A 26,301-nucleotide genomic window follows, 5' to 3' on the forward strand; every position below is an offset into this window, starting at 1 on the left:
GTTGTGGATTAACAAACAATATTGTTTAGGCACCTTCAATCATAAACTAATCCTAAAAACCGTGGACACCTTATAGTATCAGAAGAGAACTAGTGGGACTCGGACATCCACACCCACAGTATTCAGTGGCACGAACGGGTCTTCACAGTAAAAAAGGCAGTACTGCAGTTGGGGGGTGACAAGGTGACACAGTGGTGGCCTTTAGAACAGCAACGTTTACCGAGAGTGACCCTTCAGTAAACTTCTGAGATACCACAGATGCTCCATATTTAGGAGATACGGAACCAGGGTGGTGTTTCAGAGGCGACCGTAGGTGCAACTCGGATTTCAGTGGCAGCTAAAGCTATCGTTTATATGTGCTCCAGGGTGACAATCAACACCTCTAACAACACTGCAGGGATTGTTTGGGATATTAATTATGGCTAAAAACCCTGTTACCAGTGTCTTGTATCAGAAATCACTTTATTAGAATGTAAATGTAGTGTACAAGCACCAAATCGTTTTAGCTTAACTGTTTAATGGACATTCGTTATATAAATGACTAGTGATTTAAAAGAGATCTTTAAAAAAAAAGAGATTTTTCCTTTTTTTTTTTTTTTCTTTTGTTCAGATTACTCACTATCTTCTATTCTGATAGAAGACCCTGAAGGTTACTAGTACCCTGGTGTGTATAACTGTGAGTGGCACACACACACACACGCATGCACACAGAACTGTACACCTCACTGCTACATCAACCGCCCCTTAAATAGAGAGCCCCAGCTCTGGCACCAGGACCTGTACATCAGATATATTCTCTTTTTGTGCATTTCGGCATCATTATCACCACACAAGTTCCATGTTTATCACAAATCAAGGTGGTCTTGAATGTAGGAACAGCCCGTCCCTCACCCTCTCTAATAAAGCCACAATTAAGTCTTGTAATTTCTCTGTTTTTCTGCTGTTCAGCCGTGCAAATCCAGGCAGATGTGCAGACTGCAAAACTGACTTCCAGTCTCTTCCAACCCCTCACCAGTCCAGCGTTATCACACAGAGACAACAACGTCGAGATAGAGTCTGTCGTAGGACTCGCGGAAGCAGAGGATGAGGAGCAGGCTGAGCAGACACGATCCTGGCAGGCACCAGTTGAACCAGGAAAACTCTGTAAAGCAGAAAACAGACCCAACCTCAGAGTTATCAAACACTTTCTGTGTTTAAAGGGACCATCTGAACATGCTCTGTGACACTTCTCAATGGACAACTTAAGTATATATAAAGTTACATGCATATATATGTGTGTGCATATATATATATATATGTATATAACCAATGCCTCCAAACAATGTTAATCTTCCTTATTCAACCTGTCCATGGAGAGAATTGGGGAAAAAAAGTAAAATCTATCGTTACTAATGGAGAATGAACCACTTCTGAAGACTGTACTCATCAGTTCTTTGATTTCTATGGATTGAAAACTGAAACAAATTAAAAGCGTAGGAAGCAGCAGGATTTGATTTTGAACCAGACCTGCTACATAGTATAAGGAGGGAAAACCAATTCCTCAGAAGAAACTTGTGAGTGGTATGATCAATTCCATTTAAAACTAGTTGCACAAACAGCTCCTCAGAAGCCTCTTTTTAGCTGTTAGACATAATGTACTGCTCTTAAAAGCCTGTGTTCCACAATCAAGAAATCCTATTGTCTGATATTTGACTGCTAATTAGCAATTTTATTCAGTGTTGCTTGGTGTTTTTTTTTTAAGCAAGTGCACCACAATTTCCTATTTTTAAAATCTGGCAATTTACTGAAGAAACATTAATTTTATTGGAGATGGTGTTTTATTTCTTTTTTTATAAGCTTCCTTTTTTCTTATTATTAATTTATTTTTTACAGAATCTAAACCCTCCCTCAAGGTCTGAGTTAATAAAAATCAAGAATTCAGCACTGCTACTTTCTTAAATCTGTAATTTATGTTACTGAAAGAAAAAGCACAATTTTTATTACACAATGCAAAGGACAAAAGTCAGAATGCCTAAAAAAAGAAAAAATCAACCTTCAACACCCTCCTCCCTCATCCACCAAAAACCCTTGCAGATTTGTTTAGGCAGTAGTCTCATTAAAACCTTATTAAAATTTTTCTAGGCTTGGAGAAGACCATGTTATGTGATGCCAGAAGTCAACAGGTAAATGCTTTGCTGGTATTTTCTTTATAAAACCATACTCTTGCTTAAGTGGATTAAGCAGACTTTAACCCAAACATCCTAAAAGACCAAATTTTACTTGTGAATCCTTCACATCTTTTGTAATCCAGAATTTGTGATAGTACTGGCAACACGCGCGAACACATTGAGTGCGTGAAGATAAAGGTCGATTTGTTTTTGTTTTTCCCTTGGAAGTCCCTGCAGAAAAGGTGAAGGAAACCGCATCCAGAGGCTGCGGCTTTGGGTCTTGGGGCACAGCGCGAGCTCAGCCAGGCTGAGCTTTAGAAAGGTTTATATCTCCACTGCACTAGAGGGACCAAAATCTTTAATGCACTGGAAAGTTTCCAGGGTTTGACTCTTTCACAGCCTTTGCAATATCAGAGTACAAGGACAAAACGAGATAAATCTGAATTAAACTACTGAAGTATTTTTTGGCCTAAAAAGCAAGACTGAGGTAACAAGATGAATTTGTCTGAGTTCTGGTTTATTTTTAAACTTCTTAAATGCCATTAGAGGATGAATTTGAATCAAATGAAAAACAAATATTTAAGGTCGTTATCTGCCATCTAAAGGATTTTTCTGTCAAGGGAGCCAACAGCACCCATTGGCATTGATCCCCCCAGTGACCACCTGCACTCTTATACTTTCGATCGTTTGCAATATTGCATCATGGAGAATGGAACATCCTGACACAAATTTCTTTTACATTTTTTTTCCTTCTGAAGAAATAGGGAAAATATTCCAAGTGCATGGATATACTAATTTCAGGTTTATCTTTACCTGCACTTACTGATACCTGCTAAAAAAAAACTAGAGACAAAAAATTGCCACAAACACCCTATTTATGAGGGAACAAGTTCACTTTACCATGTTTCCTCAGTCAGAAGTGAGACATTGTATCCTCAATTATTAAGCAATTCTGAACACTGGATTGTTACTCTAAAAAATGCTGAAAATATCCTCCGAATATTCTGTGCAATCTTTTCACCTCAGGTATAAATGTTGGAATTAATAGTATATATGAACAGTTCACAGTTCACACCAATTAATGTTAATCATAAAAGCATTCTTTCAAATGTAAGGACTAAATATCACGCGACCCAAGGCTAGCAGGGACAGAATCCAGATTTTACAATTATGCAGTTCAATGTCAGTATTATTTAAAAAAAAAAAAAAAAATCATTTCTCTCAGTTTGTGTTCACAGACCACAGTTCGGAATGGAGCTGTTAACCTGCTTGTGATTCCCTGGCAGAAAGATGCACAAACCATGCTGAAAATTTACCCCAGGCTCTAACCTTCGTAATTTCAAGGCCAGTTTATTCTGAAATTTGTCAGGATCCTCTGGGTTATGAAACACACCACCTTTAAAATACTTGCGCTCATGATAATATACAAAACTCGCAATTTCTAATGCTTCCAAAGCAAAAGCAAAACATTGCTTTACAATCTTGTATCATGAAGCAAATGTTTACCACAACAACAAAATACAAACCGAAAATCTGCATCTTCGAAAGCCATTCATAAAGACCACTTCCCTTTGAAAGCAAGACAGGTTCCTATTTTACAGCTTAGAGTAATAATATGTATTACAGCCTACTAAATAGCAACTTGGAAGTTACGATTATGAGTTATGGGGAAGCAAGTAATATTCAAGAGATGAGAGAGTCTGAAGCAGTTGATGCAAATATAAAGCAAAACACTGTTCTGCCTCCCTAGGCCACTGGATTACCTTTCCTCTTTGAGCAGTGGTCAAGAGATTCGCTCTTCCCTGCAAGAGTATGTCCAACCCACTGAACCATAAATGGGGCAATACAATCCTGAGCAATACAGTTCTAGCCCAAAACACGAGATTGGATTAGCTTTATTGTAGTTCTGAATACCTAGATACAAACATTATTAATGGTCACATTACCCAGGCCTTTATAAAAATATGATGACTGTGTGTATCTTGATGGCTTCTGGCTACAGCAAATTTTAAGTGGAATATGACTATATGAATCTTTCACTAAAGCATTTCATTTTGATTAGCATGCATATGGAAAAGAAGAATTAAAGTTCTTTTCCCTTGCTGCTACATGGGGGGGGTTCAAACATTTGATTTGTGACAGAAACTGTATGTGCAAATCCTCCCCGTACTGACAAGGGTGTATCTTCATGGAAAATTGTATTTTTGAAGTAGCTTGTATTTCTTACCTGTGTGGTAAAATGTGAGGAAAAACAACAGCACTCCCATAAACACATTACTCAAAAAGGTGACAACTCCGCAGGTAATTCCTTCTGGAACGGGGTAGACTGTCTCCACAAAGAGCTCAAAGAATATTGGTACGCTGCTGTTGAGGAATATACCCAACAAAATGCAGGATGTGTACAGCGTAGCTATAACAGAAACAAAACCAGTTATTAATTTCACGCTGGCATCTTTTTCCCCCCATTCAGAGATGCCAAGAATACTTGGGCAGCTGAAAAATGTATACATTTATTTTTCTCCTCTGTGTATCATAAAGCATATCACATCCCACCAGTTTTAGACAGAATGCATACACTAATTTGGAAAAATATTTTGAAAAAACAAAAATACTGATTTATTTTTTTTTAAACACAAGACACATTCAGTGATTTGTAATTTACTTGTTAAGTAAAACAAACATAACAAAATTATGAATGCAAAGCATCACCTACAGTTTGATTTACCTCTGAAACGAACAGAAACTATTGTCCTACACACAATTAGGACAGGGAGCAATTAATGCACCACATTAGAAATGGACATGGATTAACCTTTTGACTCAGCTCTAAAGGTCAAAACTAATTTTGCTTCCATTTTACAAATAAATATTAATGATCTACCAGATATCAAGACATTAGTATTCATCAAGGCCTGAGCTGCAACATGTTGAATCCCTTTTGGCTTTGAAAGGAAATGAAGGGCACCCAGTGCCTGGCAGGCACAGGACGTTTGATAATACAGATTATTCACCACTGTAAAACAGATTATTTTTTTTTGACAAACCAACAGAAGAATACAGACATTTCTCTACTAGCCTCAGATATTTTGTTTTATGATTTCTGACACTGACAAATACTTTACAGTGCTTAATATCTTAATATAAACACTTAATATACCCATATTATCTATTAATAAACCTAGTAGATCTTTTTCTGGGAAAAAAAAAGTTCAGAAGAATTTAGTACCGATTCAGAAATTTAAATAAGTCTTTGCTAAGCACTGTCTTGGGAAGGGAGGATTTCCTGACTTGCAGCCTCGATAATCTGAGGTTACGGATCAAGGAAAAAGTATAAGGAAACAATGAAAAGGCTTGGCGAAAAAAAGGAAAGTCTGAAATAATTTTTGATGTTTCCACCAAATTTACAAGAACACGTAAATAAAAAAATTTTAGATGCAAAAGTGTTACCAAGTCACAGCACCTTTTCACTGCAGTATAGTACAAAATCCTTAGCCATTTTTTTCCCCTATAGATATGTATGTTTACATAAAATAGAAAATTCATTTTCAATTTAATTTCATTTTCTTCTGTCTTGGAAAGGGGAAAACTGAAACAGCTCTGCTTCATCTTCTGTTAAGGACTGCTCAAACTTTCAATTGAGAAACTCTGAAGAAGCAGGAAACTTCTGGTTTAAAAAACATAAATTAAAAAAAAATCACTGTTTCTTAAAATATGAAGACTTGTGGAAAAGAGATAAAGTCATTCAGAAGCAGAAAGGGCTATTTATCAGATCCTCCATTTGATGTGGTTTGCTTCCAAGGCACAAAGACATATTTCGTTCTCTACATATTTCTTTCTGGACAGGAAAAAGAGGACAGGAGACTCAGCCAGAAAGATGATACAGATGGCACGACTTCAGGAGGAACAGATGGCCCCCTCTTTTTTTTAATATACCCGAATGCTCTCAGTTGTTAAGAAAATAAGAAAGAAAAAAAGAAGAAATAAACCATGATAACTTTTTCAACTCTCAAATTCTCTTAATTGCAGAATAGAAGTCAAAGAAATGGATGCCAGGTATGTTCGAGAGTTCTCAGAGAGGAAGGAAAAACCAAACCAGTATCAGGATGCTCTTCCTAATGGGCTCTTCTAGCTAAAACTGAAGAACTGATTCCCTAGTTACAAGATCTATAGATTTTTGCTGCAAATCCTCACCATTATTTGAACTTTCATAAACCTCTCTTTGAACTCCCATTTACCTCAAACACCGCTGCATATTGCTCTGTCTGTCTCTAACTGCTATCAGGTGTAGCCAGCAAATCCGAGCACTGAACTCAGCTATTTGACATTTTTATGTTGGCTTGAGAAACCAACACATAAGTGAAATAGAAGAATTTCAAATGAACATCTGCCCTTCATTACACTCAGTTGCAAGTACCTATAGATAACTACTTGTAAGTTCTCAAGAACATTTTCAGAACTTTCCCCAGAGAAAAGAAGGTGGTAGCCAACTGTAATTCTGTGTTAGAAACTCAAACCGTGGGAATAGTTGTGAAGCTGCTGAAAGCCACAATAAGCACCCTCAAAAGTGGCGCTGCCTACACAGAGTGCCAGAAGCAATACCTCTGCAGGAAGACCAAAACCTCTTCCATAAACAGCAACAGCCAGGAAAGGGGAATTGTGTGCCTCTAAAGAAAGACAATCTTTAGATGTATAATTTCCAAAAAACTTAGATTTACTTGGTGTGAAGGCAAAAATATATGAAAGAGGAGCTGTTTAAAAGATCAAGACTTCAAGTTGTAGTCAATACAGTAGGTGCAAAAGTTTCCATAAAACAAACAAAAGCCTTCAAAATAAATTTGATAGTTTAAAATATGCTAGTTGAATTATGGCATTGGTCATCACTTACTAAAATGTATTAAGAAGACTAGACCACAAGCAAGTAAGCACAATAACTCTGTACTTTAGAAACTACACCTTGGTATTTCCTTGTCACGACAGCTTGCTTCAGTCATGCAAATACACCCACCGGCACACACCTCACCCTTCCCTTCTACCACAAGCACAGCAGCTTTGGCATTACCTTTTGGTTTTTCCCAAAGCATCGCCTGTCTTGTGTGTGCACGCCAAAAACCACCAACTGAATACCAACAACAACAACCACCAGCTCAGATCACAGGTGGTACTTATAAAACAAGGTCTATTCATATGCACATATATATTTGGAATTAATAAGCGGAAATGTCAAGGCAAAAGGACAGGCAGAATATAGCGTCCAGCAAATGCCAATTTAAGTTCCAAGATCTAATGGAAATGACAGCTTTTAATTGGTAAACCACCAAAAAAAGCTCTGAAAGTGAAAGAGACGTACACATCTGAAAGCCTCCCTTAATGGGTACATACTGCAGTGATGGGAAAATATTTATTTCATGTTTCTGTAAATCATCCGGGGCCTTCCTGACTGCTATACAAATAAGCTTATTCCATTCACTTGGCAATTTAGCCACAAATCCAGTTGGTCGACTAGACAGAAAGTCAAAGATAAGATAAGCAGTTTCAGAAAAGTAAGTTACAGGAAGAAATCAAGTGAAAGCGCATAAGTAGGTTTTGCCTTTTATTTCGTACACTAAATGGCACACCTCATATTCCAGCTTACGGGCAACAAGATACCGTAGCAGGGAGAATACCACCTATTAACAGAGACCATTCACTTTCCATTACAGCAACCTTGCACCGAACGAACACAATTACCATGATTTTATACCGTAGAAGAACAGCTGCTAAAGTTACAGCGATTGTTTTTTCAATTAAGACAATCTTGATGACAGTCATTGGAAATGAATATAAAGCTATGAAAGCACTGACAAAATAAAAAAAAAAGAAAAAGAATTTGCCAAGAAGCTAACATTATGTCCTAAAGCCTAACAAGGACAAACAACTAGCTTGAATAGGCACACAATGGGGAAAAGTACAAAGAAGTATAAAAAAAAGATCACTTTTTCTTAGGAAAAGGAATTAACTGCCTGTGAAACGATGCACAAAGTTGTGTAACCGAGACAGTGGCAGCTGTGGACATCAATAAATGATAGAACTGGGCTGGGTTTCTTTAAACCGTTTTGATTAATGTCACATTTTAAAGATATTTGTGTGAATTAAGCAGCTATTTCACAGGTTGGCCACTGCAAAAAGAGCAGGAAAGGCAAAACACCCACCCGAAGCACAGCTGCTTCAGAGAACCAGCCTGGAGCTGCCACAGCAGGAGGCTCAGGCTGCGCTCCATCAGGTACCCGTTCATGCTTAGGGTGTGAGGCAACCCCTGCTACTCCCTCAGCACTCACCCTCCTCCTGGCCGGGAAGGAAGCAAGGAATGAAATGTGCCTCGATAATAGCACTAGGGATGTTACCAGTTAGATGAAGCAAGGTACCCACTGGGGACTGATGGTGACACAGCAGCTTAGCACAAAAAGGAGAAAAAGTGGTAAGAAGGAAGGTTCCTTCCTGGCTTCTTATCCCCTGTAGGTCTTCAGCTACAGGATGGCAAACACATGCCCATATCCCAGAAACAGACCTTATTTTCTCCCAGCCACAAGCTGTTGCAAAAGACTTATACCAATTAAAAAAAAAAAAGTTAGAAAAAAAAAAAAGGAATTCAAACAGGGAGGTGATTTAAATGACAGCATGCACTTGGTGTCCCCAGATGAGCTTGCAAAACAGCAGAAGGAGTCTCAAGTATCTCTGACATCCAAACAAGTTCCCAGAACTTCCCAGGATGTTCTGCAACATGTTTAGCAATTAACTCTTTAAATTACACTATCACTAAATTTGTAACTACAAAGCCCAATCCAAACCCAAATGAAATTAATGGAAGGACCTCCACTGATCTAAATGGATCTTATCAGCCCACTGGCACTTACATCTTGGCTGATTTTTAACAAAGAATATGAAGTATTGCCATTTTTTAAAAAAGAGAAAAATATTTTTCAGATAAATTTACAAAAGAAATGCAGATACTCTAGAGCAGTATCAAGTGCAAGCGGGTGGTACAGCATCTTCTTCCAAAGTCGTCTGCCAGAAACTCTTGAACTCTGTACATTTTGTAACAGTTCTCAGACAAACTGAGCCAAGACACACAAATTTCATATGGACAAACAGGAAAGTAAATACAACTGAACATGTTCTCTTGGGTACAGCATACAATTTAAAGTGAAACCTAGAGATCCAGGGCATTTTGTTATTGCCCATTAAAACAGCATCCCAAATACCAAAATGAAAAGATAATCCCTCACGTGGATGTATGCTTTGTTGACTTTCGTATCTCCACAAATGCTTTGAACAATTCAAAGTTAGTTCCTATCAAACACTCTAAAGTCTGTTAAAGTGGAATGAAACTTCCATATAATTTAATTCTTGCTAATGGCCATGGTAAGAATAGTCATGGAAGAAGTCCCCCTTAATTTTTCCATGAGAAATGTGACTCCCTAAGGTAAGCCAGTAATTTTTACTGTAATTTGCTTACAGGAACAAAAGACACAATAGAAGAAGGATGTCCCTGTAGTGCACATTTATAACATCAATACGTTTCATTGCCTGGATTTCCATTCTAGCATGCACTGATCATCTCATGGATATAGTTATGAAAGTAACCAAAAATCTGATCAAATTGGATTTGTTCTATATGCTTCCCAAGAGAAACACAAGTGGAACTCACTTTGACAGCAGAGCATTCACCTTGGACAACTAAGAAGTGAAGAAATTACTGAGTGATCCTCAAAAAAAAAAAAAAAAAAAAAAAAAAAGGAGGGCTGGAAATCATGAACTATTTGAGGCTTGCTATCAATGGATATTTAAAGTGGCCAGATTTCTAGATATTCATTCCCGAAACACTCCTCCCAAATTTCAAGCATTGTACACTATTTAACACTGGAGTTTTTAACTTTTTAAACAAAAACCTTAAATTAGTTATTCTGTAAGCACTGTTCTGTCTGTGGATTTACAGAAGCCTTCTGGAAGACAAAGGTCACTATGCCCATTCTTATGAGCTGGAAAAGCACAACAGGAGTGGGAGTAATGATTTGCTCAAAGCCAGATGCAGGTTTCTGTTGAAGCTAGAAAAAGAATCTCAGTTTCCATGTTTTCAGGTCACTCTTTTATTCTCTGGGTCCCCCTGCCTTACCCTTATCAAGCACGTCTTGTTTATAGTAATGAAATTAAACTCAAAGAGTAAAACAATCAGTATTAAATAATTAACATCCCTCTTTTTCAATACTGTGCTTTGTAGATGAGGACAGGGAGACAGATGTGTTTATAATGTTCAATCTGTTGAACCTGAAAATAACACGTATACTTCTTAACCTAAATATAGTCATCAACTCATGGAGTTGCCACCATATGCAGAGTACCTGCCATGCAGCACTCGAAAAGATTTTGTAAAGCAAAATTCTGCTGAATGTGCTCATAAATATTAGAGTATTCTTGACATGCTATGCTGAAAACATTCAATCTGAGCTGCAAGCGACCAGCATTGCATATCAATTTTTGGAAAATGCCAGTATTTGTATCCAGAGATACGACCAGCCATACAAAGTGGCAAGATACTGAAACCGGCATTACAATGCCTCACACAATTATTTTGGGTCAGAGTATCCCATTGTACACAAATTCACATAATGAAGTTCAGTACAAAGCAAACTAACAATGGACTTGGCACAGAGAAACAGAGCAGCAGCTGCATTCGAAATTCAATGGAGAAAACTATTTTAATGCTCAATGTGTACATAAAATTGTCTTTGAAACTTGCTGAAAAATGCAAATAATACACATTAAAATTAAAATTTCTTAAAAGAAAATTCAAGCTTGCTTAAAATGTAAACTGATTCTAGAATCAAGGGTTTTTAAGAGCTGTGATTAGCTGATGAGAGGTGTTTTTAGACAGATGATATAGTAGCTATGATGACACTATATCATTATTGCCTTGCTTTCTTTTTTTTTCTGCACTAGTAGTTATAGTTCATACACATGACTCCAAACATACTTTCTATAAAATCTTTTGGAAATATATTAAGAAGTCAGCAAGTGACAGAAAACTCATCTTGCTCTGTGGCAGGAGGAAAAACAGAGCATATTAAGATAATGGAGAGCAATGCAGGCATTATACAATACAAACAATGCTAAACAGCATCATTTAAAGAAAACACAAAGCAGCCATTGATTTTTAATATCTGCATTAAAGGTCCCCCCCCGTTTTGCAGGAAATATCTTTAGATGATGTCGTGCTTATTTACGAGGAATTAGGAGAATATTACACAAACAAGTGCAGGAAGAAACATTTTGCTGTGACCATTTTTTCAAATACAGTTCCTCCTCCAATATTTAAACCAGACATTAGTACAATGGCTACAAAGAATACTGATTAAAAGAGGGAGGTTGTTTGTTTGTATGTTAAAGACAAGTCTTTAGAGATTTTCTTCCCTTCCCTTTAGGGTGAATAATTGGCTAAACTCATCTTTTTAGCATTTCAAAAGCCTGCTTGCATGCACCTGATTGCTGGCTCTGGAGACCAGGTGAGACAGGCAGAGGGTTTTCAGAAGAGGGGAATCAGCACATATGCCACACAATGTCCACATGCTAAAGGAAAAGACTAGTCTGGGACCTGGGGAAACCAGCAGCAAGGTCTACCTATGGCTGGAAACTTCATTTGTGGATCAAGCACTTGTCAGGTGAGATGAAGCTGATGACAATGTTCTCTAACCAGCCTTCATCTCTAGGGTGATGCGTGCCTTACCATCTGGGCCATTGCAAAGCCTTCCATAGGGTGTCTTGCTTTCTCATCAAAATTACCATCCTGTCCCATAGAAAAGCTCCTTTTTAACTGCACCAGCAGCCTATCAGGTCATGTGGGTATTTCAGCAGTTTCCAGGTATTGCTGAAGATGGCAAGGCTTGTGGTTTTATAGGGCAAAATCTGACTTGCTCAAGAGAACATCGGAGGCAGGGCAAGAGAGGAGGGGGAAGCCCCTCACAAAATGGGAGCTAGATGGTTGGAAGGGAAAACCTTCTTGCAAGATCAAACGTACAACCCCACAAGTTTCATAACAGTCTATTTTGAACCCTGCTTGCTCTGCCTCAGCATTTGAATGAGGCTGAAAGCGTGGACCAAGATCCATCACTGGCTTGGAACAGGAAGAAGTTGAGGAGCCTCCTTCGCAGCAGGTGTTCAGTGATGCCTGCAAAGTAGCTCTGGGATATAAAGCATTACATGGACCTCTACTACTACAAAAAAAACCCAAACCCAAACAAACAAACAAACCAACCCCAAACAAACAAGCCAAAAAACCAACCAACCAAACAAACAAAAAACCCAAACCCAATTATGGCTGCTTTTGTTTTGCATATCTTCTAGCTCTACAAAAACACACAGAGGATTACTACTGTCCACTGTCAACACTGATCCACTGAGTACACAGGGTGACTTCCACCTTAAGCAGCGACCTCAAATCGCTTCCTAAAGCTCCCAGCCAACGGCCTACATTTGAACTTCTACATTTACACTCTGATACACTCTACATCTCAAACTTTTAATTAAAAGAAGAAAAAAAGTTCATCCAAATCAATTCAAATGTACCGTTTCTCCCAATTACTGTGGAATGGAGAGGTCATCATCATATTGCATCATTACATTGAGAAATAATCTAGCATGAAGTCCTATAAATTAACTTAAATAGCTTGTGCGTTTTCATCCATAACAGCATATTTCATAAAGATATACCACTGCTTTTCTGTGTACAAGGATCTAAATTGAACAGGCGCATTACATCTATTTTATGTGAACTTTAATGAGAAAAGGCTGATACGAACCCCCCTCTGCCCATGAAGCTTAAACATTATGCCACAGAAGAAAAAAAGAGATCATCTCTGGTGGCTGCACATTAAGCCCTGATGCTTTAGATTGCCTTTTTTGAGGAATGCACCATATTGCTGGCATTTCTATTCAAAACAAGCTTGTGTTTTACAGAAAAGGGTACAACATTTACAGTGACATATATAAGAACAGCACAGACAGAAAGCTCTAAAATATAATTTACAACTCAATCTATGGAATCATGCACTTTAAAAGAAACAATAACTGCATGAAAAGAACAACCCAGTCCTAGATTTTTATCACAGGATATTAGTTTTGGATACTTCATATCAAACCCCAAATACCTTAGGTACTTCTCTATCTTGACAGTGGATCACCTTTCCAAAAAAATAACCATAATGCACTCACATGCTATAAACAAGTAAAAATTCTTCCAGAACCTACACTGCATGCTGAGTTCTTTACAAAAAATAAAATAAAACTGGAGACAGAGCTCCATCAGTTTTGTTTTGGACCATTGGTGATTGCATACAGAACGACTTTCACCTCCTGAAATGTCTCCGCTTCATTCTTATGCATAGACTTGAAGGGACATTTATGTGTTTGGCTTGTTGCATCAATTCAGAAGATAGAGTTACTGTAAAAATTTACATTACTGCAGGCTTGTAGTGATGAAGCAGGCAAGAACAAGAAATAAGCTTTTATTGCATTTATTTTAGATTTGATGGAAAAGTGTAGTCATTTGGTACGACAATAGCCACCATGAAATTTTATTTGTTTATTGGTTTAAATACATTCTATTTAAGCATTTTTTTAAGTTGAAATTTCAAGATAAATCACAAATTTGACCTATCCGTCCAGATGGTGTTTCTCCTGAATTGATCATGTATTTCAATTTGCTGTACCCACTTTAGTTTATAGTTGTGATACACGCAATGCACCAAGGACACTTACTGAAACTCAAAGTTAATTTGAGTAAAACAGTGTTTTATATACTGCTCTCCACACCAAGCTCTTTATTAAAAATGGGAAAAAAACCAACCTTCACTTCCCCTATAATGTGTAAACTTGCCTGTAACAAAGATGGTATTTTATTTTAAATGGATTTACAGAATTCTTTAATAAATAATTTTTAAAATCTCAATGGCTTAGTTTTACTGCAACTCATTACTCTGTTGAAGGTCTTGGAATCATGGGTGGATCAATCCTTTGGTGCAGACAGTAAGGTGAAGGACAGATATTTAAGAACTAAACAGTGTTAATTTTTAACCAAGGGTACAGCTCGCTGGCAGCTTGAGTAGACCTAAGAGCTTTTCCCCCACTCCTGCCAACAGCTTTTTTCTTGACTTTTTGAGGTGCAGGCTGAGTTAATTTTGGGCTAGAATTGTTCCCTGAACCCATATGCAGGTACAAAATAGAGGACAGCACAGTGCAGGGACAGATTTAGATGGCTGACAATACTATGCGTCACTTCGGTTTGAACTGCACCATGTGTTTCCAATAATTTTCAAACCCCTACATTCCCAGACATGTCACTGTTTCTTATACACAACACTACTCCCATTCATCTGATTTTTCTTGGTTTACTTCTCACTTCTGTTATTCCAAAACACTCAAAACAGAAAAATACTTAGTCCCAAAATCAATTTGAAATGTATGCTCTGGGTTCTTATTACTGGGTTTTCTTAGTTTTCAATCTTTTTATAAAGTTATTCAAAGCTGGTAAAGATATTTCAGATTGAATAGGTTTTCTAAACCTTTTATTTTTGTCTTGGTAAATCTATTGTATTACTAAAGATAACAAACCAGGTTATAATAGAGCTGATTTAAGACTGGAAATATTTGCCTGAAATACAAATTATAAATAATAGGAATTAAAATCATTGTTGATACCTGTGGTTAAAGGCAGATGAGTGACACTAGTTAGACAGGTGAGAGTGAACCAGGTTGATGCTAACGTTGCTCCAGATAAAAGCAGCAGCAGTATAAACTTCAGCATGCCCCTGATAAAATCTGCAAATCTAAAATAAAAGCACAGATCAGAGCAGCAGAAATGCTGATTTTCACATTATTTAAATGTGATGCTTGACAATTAATTCCGTATATTCTCATTAAACATTTGGAGACTATAAAAACAATTTAAAAATCGTTTCTCATTTCCAGAAATGGAAAAAAGGCATTTTTATAGAATAGTGGTATTTCTAGCTGTCAAGCTGAAGAGACATGGATTTTTTAGCTGTCACAAAATAACAACCAAGCCAGAACAATTCTCAAGGTTTCAATTGAAAACACTTGGTATACAGGAAGAGGGTTTTTTTCCTTCTGCATTTGTTGGACACAACATCACACCACTACTTACATCATTTTTTTGCCAGTGTTTGCCAGTCTCCCTTGGCAGACACACTGTTCAATTAGCATATGAGGAGGCTGCTGCATTTCATTCAAGACATAGTTAAGTGTTAAGATTCATTCCAGTGGGAAATGATAAAACTCCAAATATCAGAACCCCTAGATCGAAGATGACAAGTAACAACTTCTGAACCCTTGGATGCATTGGTGATGAAGCTCTTGGTGGCTTAGACGGAGGAGGACTCCTTACAGAGGCGGTCACTGCCAGTGGCTGTTTTGGGTTGAAATGTTCCAGAAACCAAGAGCTTGGTGCTACTCCTCTCCTACACATGCTCCACTGACAGTCTGTGGGAGGACAGCCCCACAAGGCCTTGGGCAGTCTGGCTGTTATACAGGGGGAAATACGATCTTTATACCACCTGATGGTACAATTGCTTTTTTCATCCTTTCCTCTTTTTCTTTCAAGGAAACATAATACATTTGAGCAGTGCTCACATGGCATAATTACCAGTGCAACTGCTCTTTTCAAAAGGTATTTCAACACAGCTACTAAAAAGATGTATTAGAAAAGGCAATGTCATTTATCCACTAGTAATTTTCTATAATCTCCTGCTTAGATGTGATTTTGGGCTGCATGGATCAGGTGTGTATGTCTAAAGAATGTCTTCTGCCCTCACAGCCTCCTACCTTGATTAGGCTAACAGCAGGACAATCCACCTAGATTGGTCCATGATGAAATCCGTCCCATCTGTCAGCTAACTGCCTTCTCTCCCCTTACAAAGGTCACCGTACAGACAGATACCATATAGCTTCCTTGATAAAACAAGATAATGCTACCAACATTTTGAGAACTAGGAAGCCTAGCTCTACATACACCATAAGAGATGTAATAAAAAAAACCAAAACAAAGAACTTCTTTCCTCTTATTTTGATTCTCCCTGGACTTTAATTCCACATTGAATTTAGCAGTGAGTAATTCAATAAGCAGTAGAGGAAGATCAGTGCTGCATATAATCTTAAAAGTTTATGACTGCAGTGTTCAAGTGGCTTATGCATTAATCTCTTATAGTCAGAGGTTAGCTGCTGCTGTTGTTTTTTTTTTTTTCTGACAATCCAAATCCAGCAATCAGGATCACCTCTTCTCAGCGGTTTGCCAGTTTCTTTAATTAGTCTGTGGGATCACTGGGGTCAAAATCAGCAATTTTAGAAGCTTCTCAGAAGCATCTCAAAATGCAAACTTTTGGCTTCTTCCACAGAGAAGCAGCCTGCTGGCAAACATCACTATTCCTTTTCCTTACAGGCAAGAGCAGGTACATATATCCCATCTAAGAAAACTGTGTGAGAAATACCAGCCTTCAGGGAGGGACATTCACAGACAACAAGTCTGTAAGGGATCTCTAGGGGATCCTCCATCTCTACCCTACCACCAGGGGTATGTGGTGATGCGAGGATGATACGCAACTAAACCATTCAAGATAGTGAAGTGGAGCAAATAGCTACCCTTACTGAGCAGCTGCAGCTCTTTTTGACACAGAGATCCTGGTTTGGGTATCAGTGGTAGCAGCGTGCTCCAAGGAGCTCTCAGATACCACAGGACTCCAGAAGGGTCAAATACAAATTTAAAGGTTTATGCAGCTACTGAATTCAGCCAGCAACAGAAAAAAATGACATAGCAAACTAGTCTGAAGTTGGTAATCGAGGGACTTCTGCTTCTTGTCTGGTTACAGGAGAATAAAGAAGATTGTAAATCTAGTCAACTCTTCAGAATACTTGTTTCAGTCAAAAAATGAGATAAATTGTTTTATCCTCTGACCCCAATATCTGCTTTCAAAACCCTCTGTTCTGTTTAAATCCTTCATCATCTAGCATGTCAGGGGATGTCTGCAACTGCTAAAGAAGTAGGCACACCAGGAGAGGTGTACACTTTCCCAGACACAGACCTCTGAGCCTACTGCTAGTAACAGTCTCCTGAAACCCAGCAAATCCAGCCCGAGGCTGGATCCTACAGTTAAAATCACAAACCTGCATTGCTGACAACACTGTCTGTTGCTAAGGAAATTATCACCATGTCATGAAGTTTCAGCATTTTGACTACACTGCAGGTTAAAAGCGGGAAGAAAAATTGAGCTGTGGAGGACAAAACCTCAGAAGTATCTGTGATCATTAACAAATGTGGCAAAAAAACCACCCCCAAAACTTGAGAAAAGGGAATAGATTTATGCTTCCATGCAATGATATGAACGTTGCTCTTTGACACTTCTCTTCTTCAAACCAGTATCATTTCAAAGCTGCCAGCAAAGGGTACAGCACCTGCCAGCTGCCCAAAATAGCCCAGGCTTTTCAATTATAAAAATGCATCACACAAATTAGCTACACATATCTAAGTTCACGGCTATCGGGACAGCAGTGGGTGGAGAGCAGGACAATTTATGTAGTGCGCTGAGGAAAACTTGCACCATTTTGAAAATGAGCTAGGTAAACAAATTTCCAAACTGGGCATTATTTTAAATATAGATGATTTACCACCTACTGTGTGTGACATGCAGGACCAAATGCTCCAGGACAAGGCTCAGGCTGTTACAGTCCTAAATGGTAGAATCTGCATTAACAAAAATGGGAGGGGCAAATTCCTAAACTGCACCAACTGTGTTTTGATAAATTAGCACAAAAAAAAAAAAAAAAAATTAGGAAAAAACCCATCCAAAACCAACAGCTTCTTGAGAGGTGGTTAAGGGAGGGAGCTGCTCGCTTGGCAAATCACAGTTCTGACACTGAAATCCATCAACTTGTCAGCCTTGACAAGAATCATTACTTAATTTTCCTAATTACAACTTTCAGCAGATTACAGTCAGACTCATCATTGATTCAACCCTACACAGATAAATGCTGAATAGGCCTAGGAGGGAGAGTCATCCATCAGGAGTGACAAATCACCTCCTCCCTCCCTTTCTGTATGCAAACCCTCCCATTTGAACTATGTATCACCCAAGTTAGAAAGACATATTTGGAGACAGAATGTTGGTATTTTTTTTAATTTACTCAAAAGCAAAGCTCTGAATACTACAAAATACTGGTATTCAACAAGGTTTGAAATCAATTTTGAAGCAGTTAAAGAGGCTGTCAGCGTTTCCTGAAACTTAACCCAGGCAATATATTAAATAAATTAATCTACCATAAAAATTGAGATTTACATGTTGGCATTGAGTCAGCAGATTCTCTCCTAACAAAGTTAAGTGAGCTGCTAAGGGTGCCCCTCTACTATTGAAATGTTTCAAATATACCAGATATTAACTCATGATGGAAAAGATTAAACTGGCACGCTACCTGGTTCAGCATGTAACCTGCTACGGCATCTGTGTCATTTACAGCAGTTGGTTTTAAACACCTACTTCTCTTAAAGAAGACTTCACATCTCAGCTTAGCTAATCAACAGCAACTCTTTTTAGAGGACATCAAGGTCTGAACTTTGTTTCAATAGATTAAGTCCTTTGGCCTCGATCTGGAGCTGACGGGAGGGAAGCGCTTGCTTCTTTTCCCTAGGTCAGTTTTTTCCTGTCCCTCTGTTGCAGTTGCTAGGCAGCCTGCAAAATGTCAGGATGAGAAACCTCACATTTCTTTATGCATTGTGTACTCTGATGATGCACACCAAGTGAAAAAAGAGAGCTTCAATTTCTGTCCTAAAAGGTGCCTTTTTTCTGTCCTAAAAAGATGCCTCTGGGTCTGCAACCCCTCCATGACTGCAATGATGCCAGACCCGTGTGCTTGTGCTAAGCTCTTTGCAGAGCTGGAGTCTAAAGAGGAGATAGAGAGAAGCCAGGACAACGCTCAGATAACCCAGTGCAAGGGGAACACATGATTGGTTTTAAGCAGTTTTATAAACTCACTGCTCAAGTACCTCCTGAAAAACACTTTCTCCTTGCTCCTGCCCCTTTTTTTAAAGCGGATCTCAATGAAGAAAAAGCAGCAGCCTTTTGGAAGGGCAATCCACTTCTTGCTTTTCCAGTCCCCATGTCATCAGCATTCATGATAGCCAGAGAGAGCTGTGTTGGGATATATAAAAAGCCTAGGTACACCCACAGTATAGCCCATAGCACTACAGCAAAACACAGTTAGGCCATATAGGAATCCAGCAACCTGTCCAAAATGGTCCCAGGCCAATTTGTCTGCGGAGGAGTGTAGTGTTATCGCGGGTAGGCTGCCTGAGCTACACTCCCAATATCCCTTCGGGAATCAATATGCCCAAAAAGCGTTGATGGAAGGAGACAGACACTAGTTTCTACAATGCTTTCCAAATGTGCTACGATGGGCACTCCCTCATACCAAGCAGCTGAATTCACAAGAACTGGGTTTAAAAGGAACATACAGGAAGCACTTGTCAGGAGTAACAGAATGACTTGCCAAACCGAGGTATACGCATGTGGAGGTCTTGACCCCCAGCAACCACTAAGACGGAATATATAAATTATTGCTCTACAAGAAATATATCATAACCCCAGAATGCATTTTCCACTTCAAGTTTCTAAAAGATGAGAGAAACTAAGTTATATAATTATGAGGATAAGCTAAATAACAATCACAGTTGAAGATACAGAGAAGGACATGTAATTATTCCTACCTTGCCATTGCTATGCCAACAACACAACCTCCAACTATAGACCAAAATCCAATCCAGCCTGCATCTACCTGAGAGGAAAAAAAAAACAAGAACAAAACATAGAGAAATGTGTTAAAGCTAGGAAAATAAAATGATGTTATATCCAAAACAAACGGTGTGCAGGAGCTGCAAACTGCTAGCAACAGCCCCCGACAACAATCTGAAGTGCAATAAATTTTCTAGGATATTCAAAAAGGAAATAAATTCACTAAAAGAAAGTATGACAAAGTAGCCTATGCCCTAAATGTGAACTGTCTTTATAGAATATGAGAAATGTCCTCTGGATTTTTATAATACTCTGTCAAAAGCTTAGAAATCCTCTTGTCCCCACTCTATCTTTTCCACCTCATAAACATCATTTTCTTTAACTAAAGGTGCAGCAGCTACCAATACTCCTGTTTGTTTACCTGTCTCTTCCTTCTTGTCAAAAGGTGGGTACAGTTCTGAAAATCCCCATCACTGGTGGACAGTCAGCAGGGAGAATTGTGACAGTTTGGGATGCCAAAGCTACAGTTTATTTTGTTTAAAATTTCAGGAGAAAAGTGGTCCATATTAATAGCAGCTTAAACATAAAAACCTGATAAAATTGTATGCTAGTGCAAAATAAAAACATGCAACTTTCAAAATAGTTGTTATCAGTCAGGAGATACTTACTTGGCTTACGTGAACTGGCGTTAATATCAAATCCAGAACACCAGACCAGCCAGAGAAAACACCCAGTGGTATAGCATAGGCTAAAGCAATCATCAAGAATCGGAAATTGCTGTGAAGACAAAACATATGCAATTAGCTGCAGCTTATATTAGAAATTGCACCAAGATTAGCTGCTAGAGTAAATGACACCCTAGCATCTATATTCTGCCCATCAAGAAAAATAGCAGAGGTCTGAAGGAGTGAGCCAAGAAAAACGAGAAAGGTATCTGGCCATGTCACTGAAATTCCAGTGGTTGAGATGTTACTGCCTTAGCACTGTGATAACAAAAAAAGCAAGCCTCTCCACGCAGTTCAAAGATTTTTGTAACATGCTGGGCTCATGTGTTTCTCATTTCCACAAGCAATTCTTCCACATATTTGCATGGGCAACCTAATTACACTAAGTGTAGGTGAGGAACAATAAGCACTAATTTAAATGACAAACAGCATATTTTAAGAATAAAATCAGAGATTCATACTTTTTGAACTCTACTTTTTTTTTAAAAAAACTGTTTTACTTGTCTTTATTTTGGTGAAACACAGGAGAGCTCTAGGAATGAGACGGGTACAGTTGCAAGAGTTGAAAATTTTGACAGTTTGAACTGTCAAAAAACAGAGAGAAGCATAATATTCTACTCTAAACAGTCAACGTGTTCACTTTTTCCTCCCAATTAAAATTATTCAACCTTTAGTATTCAGTGAAGATGAAGCAGTCAAAGCTGTGTCATCGTCGTCATCGTACACAGCTAAACAGGAGTTGGCAGACAAATACCACCACCAATTTCCCCCACCCACCCACTGTAACCGAAAGCAAATGCGAAATCTTTGCTAAGAGACATCCAACTTTTCCTCAAAAATGTTTCAATTTGGGAATAAAACCAGAAAATACACTTTGGACTTGGCAACAGTGATATTTTAAAGTGAAGAGATTTGACAGTGATGCCAAGGTTATCCCATGGGATATCTGTGTAACCACAAAACGTGGCTCACCCCATTCCCAAACAATTTACATAAAACTGATCCTGGTCAGTACCAGTTCATTGGCGTGCAGCAGCAATTTGGTAGCATGCAGTTATGAAAGCCAAAAGGGAGAGAAAGAGCTCCAAAAACTCTCCAAAGCATTCAGAGGTTTGCAGCTTATGCTGTTTTACTTCCCTAGAAGATCCACGCGCAGCACACCAGCCAGCGTTTTTTTGCACTGTTCTTTTTCACACATCCTCTTCTTGAATAACACATTTCTATCACATGAACATATCCTCCTCTTTCAGTACCATTCATGTCAGATTTATTTTTTAATGCAAAGAAAAACAACTCCCAAACTTTCACCTCTTCCACACGCTGGTTAGATTTCTCTGAATGCTAAAGTGCTTGCTGTCTACCTGACACCTTTTTTTATCTCTTAAGATTGCCATACTCTTATCCTAGTTTATCTTGTATCATCTCAGCATCTCATAAGGCAGGTTTTCTGACACTATTTAATACTATCCATGTAAAAGCTAATTCAACATCTGTAGAAAAAATTAAAAGGGAAGTGTCAATTTTGCATGGACGTTATATAGCCATGGCGTAGATTGCAATGACAGAACAAGTCTGAATGCAGTCTTCCAAAATAACACTTGCTCAATATTCAAAATCTTTGGCTGTCTGTACCTCATCTTTATCAAAGATCTACTTTTGAGGGGCTGAGTACTTTGTAACTTATTTGACAGAGTTTTCCTGTGGTGTATTTGTCTTCTGTAACCCAAGCACTGAGATAGACTGGCACATGGGATAGCTTCTCCGTGCCACATCCAACTCCTAGTACCAATACCACAGCACCAGCTCTGAATCACGACATCCTCCAGGGACAGAGGCTGTCACCCTGCCTAGTCTCCAGGATAACAGAGGTGACCAGGAGAAAGGGTGCATGGCAGTGACAAAGGGGCACCGATCACCAGATATCATTCTGTCCCCTTGTCCAGCAATACCTAGCATTGGCTACATTAAGTGCTAAAACTATTTGAAACATACATCTTAAGCAGCAGCTCCACTTTTCACAGCTCCAGTCACTTGTATTTGTTTTTGCAGTTTTGCAATTGCTCCACTGAAAATAGAACAATGTGCTGTCTGTCACACCATCAGCTGGTAAACCCACACTGTTTTCCATCGTATCAGCCCTTATGACAGGATATCAGCATTAGCCTCTCTGTTAAACCAGTCTGCTGGAATACAAATTGGCCTTTTCTTCTGTTTTTTTCAGAAACTTACTTAACACCTCTAGAATCTGTAAGACAGGCTGGTTCAGAGGGGAGCCCCATCAAAGTCGGTCACCATTTTAAGAACGACTTTGACAGTGCCTATTAACATCAGGCACACTCTGAGCAGCTTCCATCACCGGATGGTGATGTCATATGAAAGTTTCATTTTTCATTAAAGAAATACTGATGCACAAAAACCCTGTTATGAAATTTCAAAATTGCTTACATAGTTCCTTGAAAATATCAAAGGTATGTAATGGGCTAAAAGCATCTAATTACCTCAAAGCAAAAATCACATGTTTTCTTAATGCAGATTTTAAGACTTATCAACTATTTACTGTATTTTTTCCACTGAAATTTGTGGCATGTTCTGAAATAGGAGACAAAAAAAGGCCATGTCTGCTTCACCCAAGAAACTGAGAAAGGGCACCACACTTTTTCTAATGGAAATTCAGACTACACTTGTCACAGTGTGTGATAGACTGTTAAAAGATTTGGGCTTAGCTCCCAAACCATGACTAATCCATCGTCTCCCACTGCAGGCTGAGAGTGTTGGTACCAGCAGATAGCCAGAGATCGGCTAATTGTTATAATCTGTCAGAAGCAGGAATCCTGCAAATCAGGAGGAAGAAACAAGTTCTTAAGCAAGTCCCCAAAAAATGGCCTACAGGGGATGGTAGACCCTAAGAAGATATGTACAATACAGCCCTGCAAGAAGCAGTTCATTAAGACGACTGCTCAAGGACCTGAAGGCATGAAGGAGTGCTGAGTTGCAAGGATGTGCTAGATCCCTTTGGTGTCCACGGAAAAAGGTCAATGACTTCAATGGAAAAGTTATGCTACGCAGCTTTATTCTGAAGTAATAAAACTGCATCCTGGGGGAGAGAAGAAGGAAATGATGAACACCTCAATTCTCATGAGTGTTTTTTTGGTGCATAGCTAGGTTAGCCCCACACATCCTAAATGCCTTACACACACTTCTTACACCAGAGGGTAAGGCATGGGGAAATCATGATTTCCTGGTACTCATCAGCTGATTATCTTCAGTATACACCATTAAATCAAAAGACAGGCTCTCTGTGCCAAGAATTAAGAAGCCTACATTAGGCAGGCAACAGAGCTTAGAAGCCTAACGAACCAGATGATGGATTTCTCTTGAAGCACAGCAGACACCATTTTATTTTATAAAACCCCCTTGCTTGATGGATTGTTGCTGAAAGGCTCCCCAAGATAAGGTGGTTTAATGATGAACTGTTGATTGTTTCAGGTACAGAGGAATGAAGAACCGCCTTTGATAAGGGGTAGCCTGGAAGAATGCATAAAGACCAGAGAGAAGGGAGATAGAATGATCTACCCGACTGCATTTTAAAAGACCTCTTGCTTCTTGGAGACACTACAAACTATGCTCATTATTTAAGTGTCCAGTTTGTTTTCTTAAGCTTCATTGATTGTGAATAGTAAGCCAGCTTTGCTGTTTACCTCCTGACCTTACCAGTATCTTAGGTGCACTGTTTACAACACTTAGAACAAGGATTCTAATGGTTATAAAGCACCCAAACGGAGTACTGTCAACTGAAATTTTGCATTTCACCTGCGGAGTCAGTTGCTGTTTGGATTTCTGTTCAACAGCAACATTTTTACAACACAGCCCTCAGGCAGGGTCTCACTGCACACCAGCTTGGGTGTGTAACAGCATTATTGTGTGTGCTAAGTGTCTTTATGGGAATTGTTATGTTTTAATATCCTGAGTAGGTCACTTTGCAGACTAACCAGCCAGCTATACTCACACCTTCTCCCAGCTGCCAGTCTGCTCCAGGATGAACACAAAGGATTAAGCATCTTGTCAACTATTTACTCCCCCAAACTGAAATAAAAGCTTCCAAAAACAAAACAAAAAACTAACAACAACAAGGGATGAGTTGTTTTTGCTGGCTCTAGATAGACTTTTAGAAAGTACAGCTCACAATAGGTCTGTAATAACTAAATGCCTAAAGCTCCACAATTATCAAGTTTCAAGCAGTCCTTTTCATACAGATTCAGGCTCCTATCACTACATCACCCCAGAAACAATTACAGCAAGAGCCTGAAGCCCCCCAGTGAAGTCAGCCATACTTTGCACCACAGGAGTGGTTCTTCTTTGCCCCAGGAAGTTCATCCGTGCACGTGTCACACACACAGGGCACAGACCTTCACAATTATTCAGCATTAATATTACAGTTGCTCTAGTTGTTCCTCTGAGATCAGAGTCCCATTACACAAGACATTCTACAAACACCAGAGGAGGCAAGACTTACCAAAAGACCTCAAGTGGGAAAAGTTGCAAAGCTGGAGATGTCACTTTCTTTAGAATCTTTTTTTTTTAACCACAAAATTTGAAGTAAACTAACTCACCTTTGAACCTGTCCAGAAACACATTCGGAGACACTTCTTATTCCCACTTTTTTCTTATTCCCACTTCATATTTTAATATATAATTAATAAGATTTAATAGATCATATAATGATTTTGGATAGTTCATTCATGGCTCCCACAGCTGAATGAAAGCAGCTGGATACTCCTTCGAATGACAAGCAAATCCCAAATTCATTCCAATATAATAAGCATGGAAGAAAGCAGCTCAGTAGTTATGCCCAGTATTGCTAATTGTTATCTCACACCTAGCAGTACACGCACCGTTAACAATCTTGTATAACCCGATGTAACAAAAGCATAAGAGAAGTCATGCTAACAGGATGAATAAAGCAGTGTTGGTTCTGAATGACTCTGGCATGAAGGCTCAAGATATACTCAATGATTTAAAATTTAATGTCTGCTTTTTAGCAGTTAGCATCCTTCTATGTCTCAGCATTAATATTTAATTATGTTTAAAAGCACTACAAACCCCCTTGTTTGCTCAATGAGAACATTAAAGCACACTTGTTTTTATTTATTTAGGTGCTGATGTGCTTTGATGTGCAAACCAAATGAACACCTACCTTAAGAGTCTGCAAAAACTTCTCCTGTAGCTGAGCCGTTGACTCGCCGCAGCCACGCTGGGAGGGAATGGAGGGCGCGAGGGGAAGTAAGCCAACGCTGCAGAAAATATCAGGGAAACTAGTCCAAATTCTAAACAAGAGGGCAAAGAAAAACAAAACCGAAAACAGATGTTATCACTGAAAGACTTATTTTGGTTCAGCACTGTTATCAGCCAGCCTCTGATACACAAATCCCACTAGTTAATGCTCCCAGCAACAGAACTCCATAACTTGAAGAAGAATTTCCTTTTTCCTCCCAAAGCAAGTTTTCAAATTGAGATGGAGAATCGATGAGATGGAGAAATATCAGCAGTGCATTCCAGTGACGGGAGCTGCAGAAAAACGGGCTCACGCATGGAGAACTCAAGTGAAGC

General features: G+C 38.8%; 1 protein-coding gene across 1 annotated transcript; it reads right to left on the minus strand.

The window, feature by feature from the left end:
* Positions 1–758: 758 nt before the first annotated feature.
* Positions 759–26,018, minus strand: DIRC2 (disrupted in renal carcinoma 2; the record flags this gene model as incomplete). The annotated part of the gene is made up of 6 exons (XM_010077622.1): positions 759–1,141; positions 4,375–4,557; positions 14,874–15,001; positions 19,945–20,012; positions 20,638–20,746; positions 25,889–26,018. Coding segments are annotated over 6 exons (734 nt in total), but the record flags the coding sequence as incomplete, so codon positions are not given.
* Between the last annotated feature and the right edge of the window lie 283 nt (positions 26,019–26,301).

This window comes from Pterocles gutturalis, unplaced genomic scaffold (assembly GCF_000699245.1).
Source record: "Pterocles gutturalis isolate BGI_N339 unplaced genomic scaffold, ASM69924v1 scaffold5038, whole genome shotgun sequence".
In the NCBI taxonomy this organism is placed as follows: Eukaryota; Metazoa; Chordata; class Aves; order Pterocliformes; family Pteroclidae; genus Pterocles; species Pterocles gutturalis.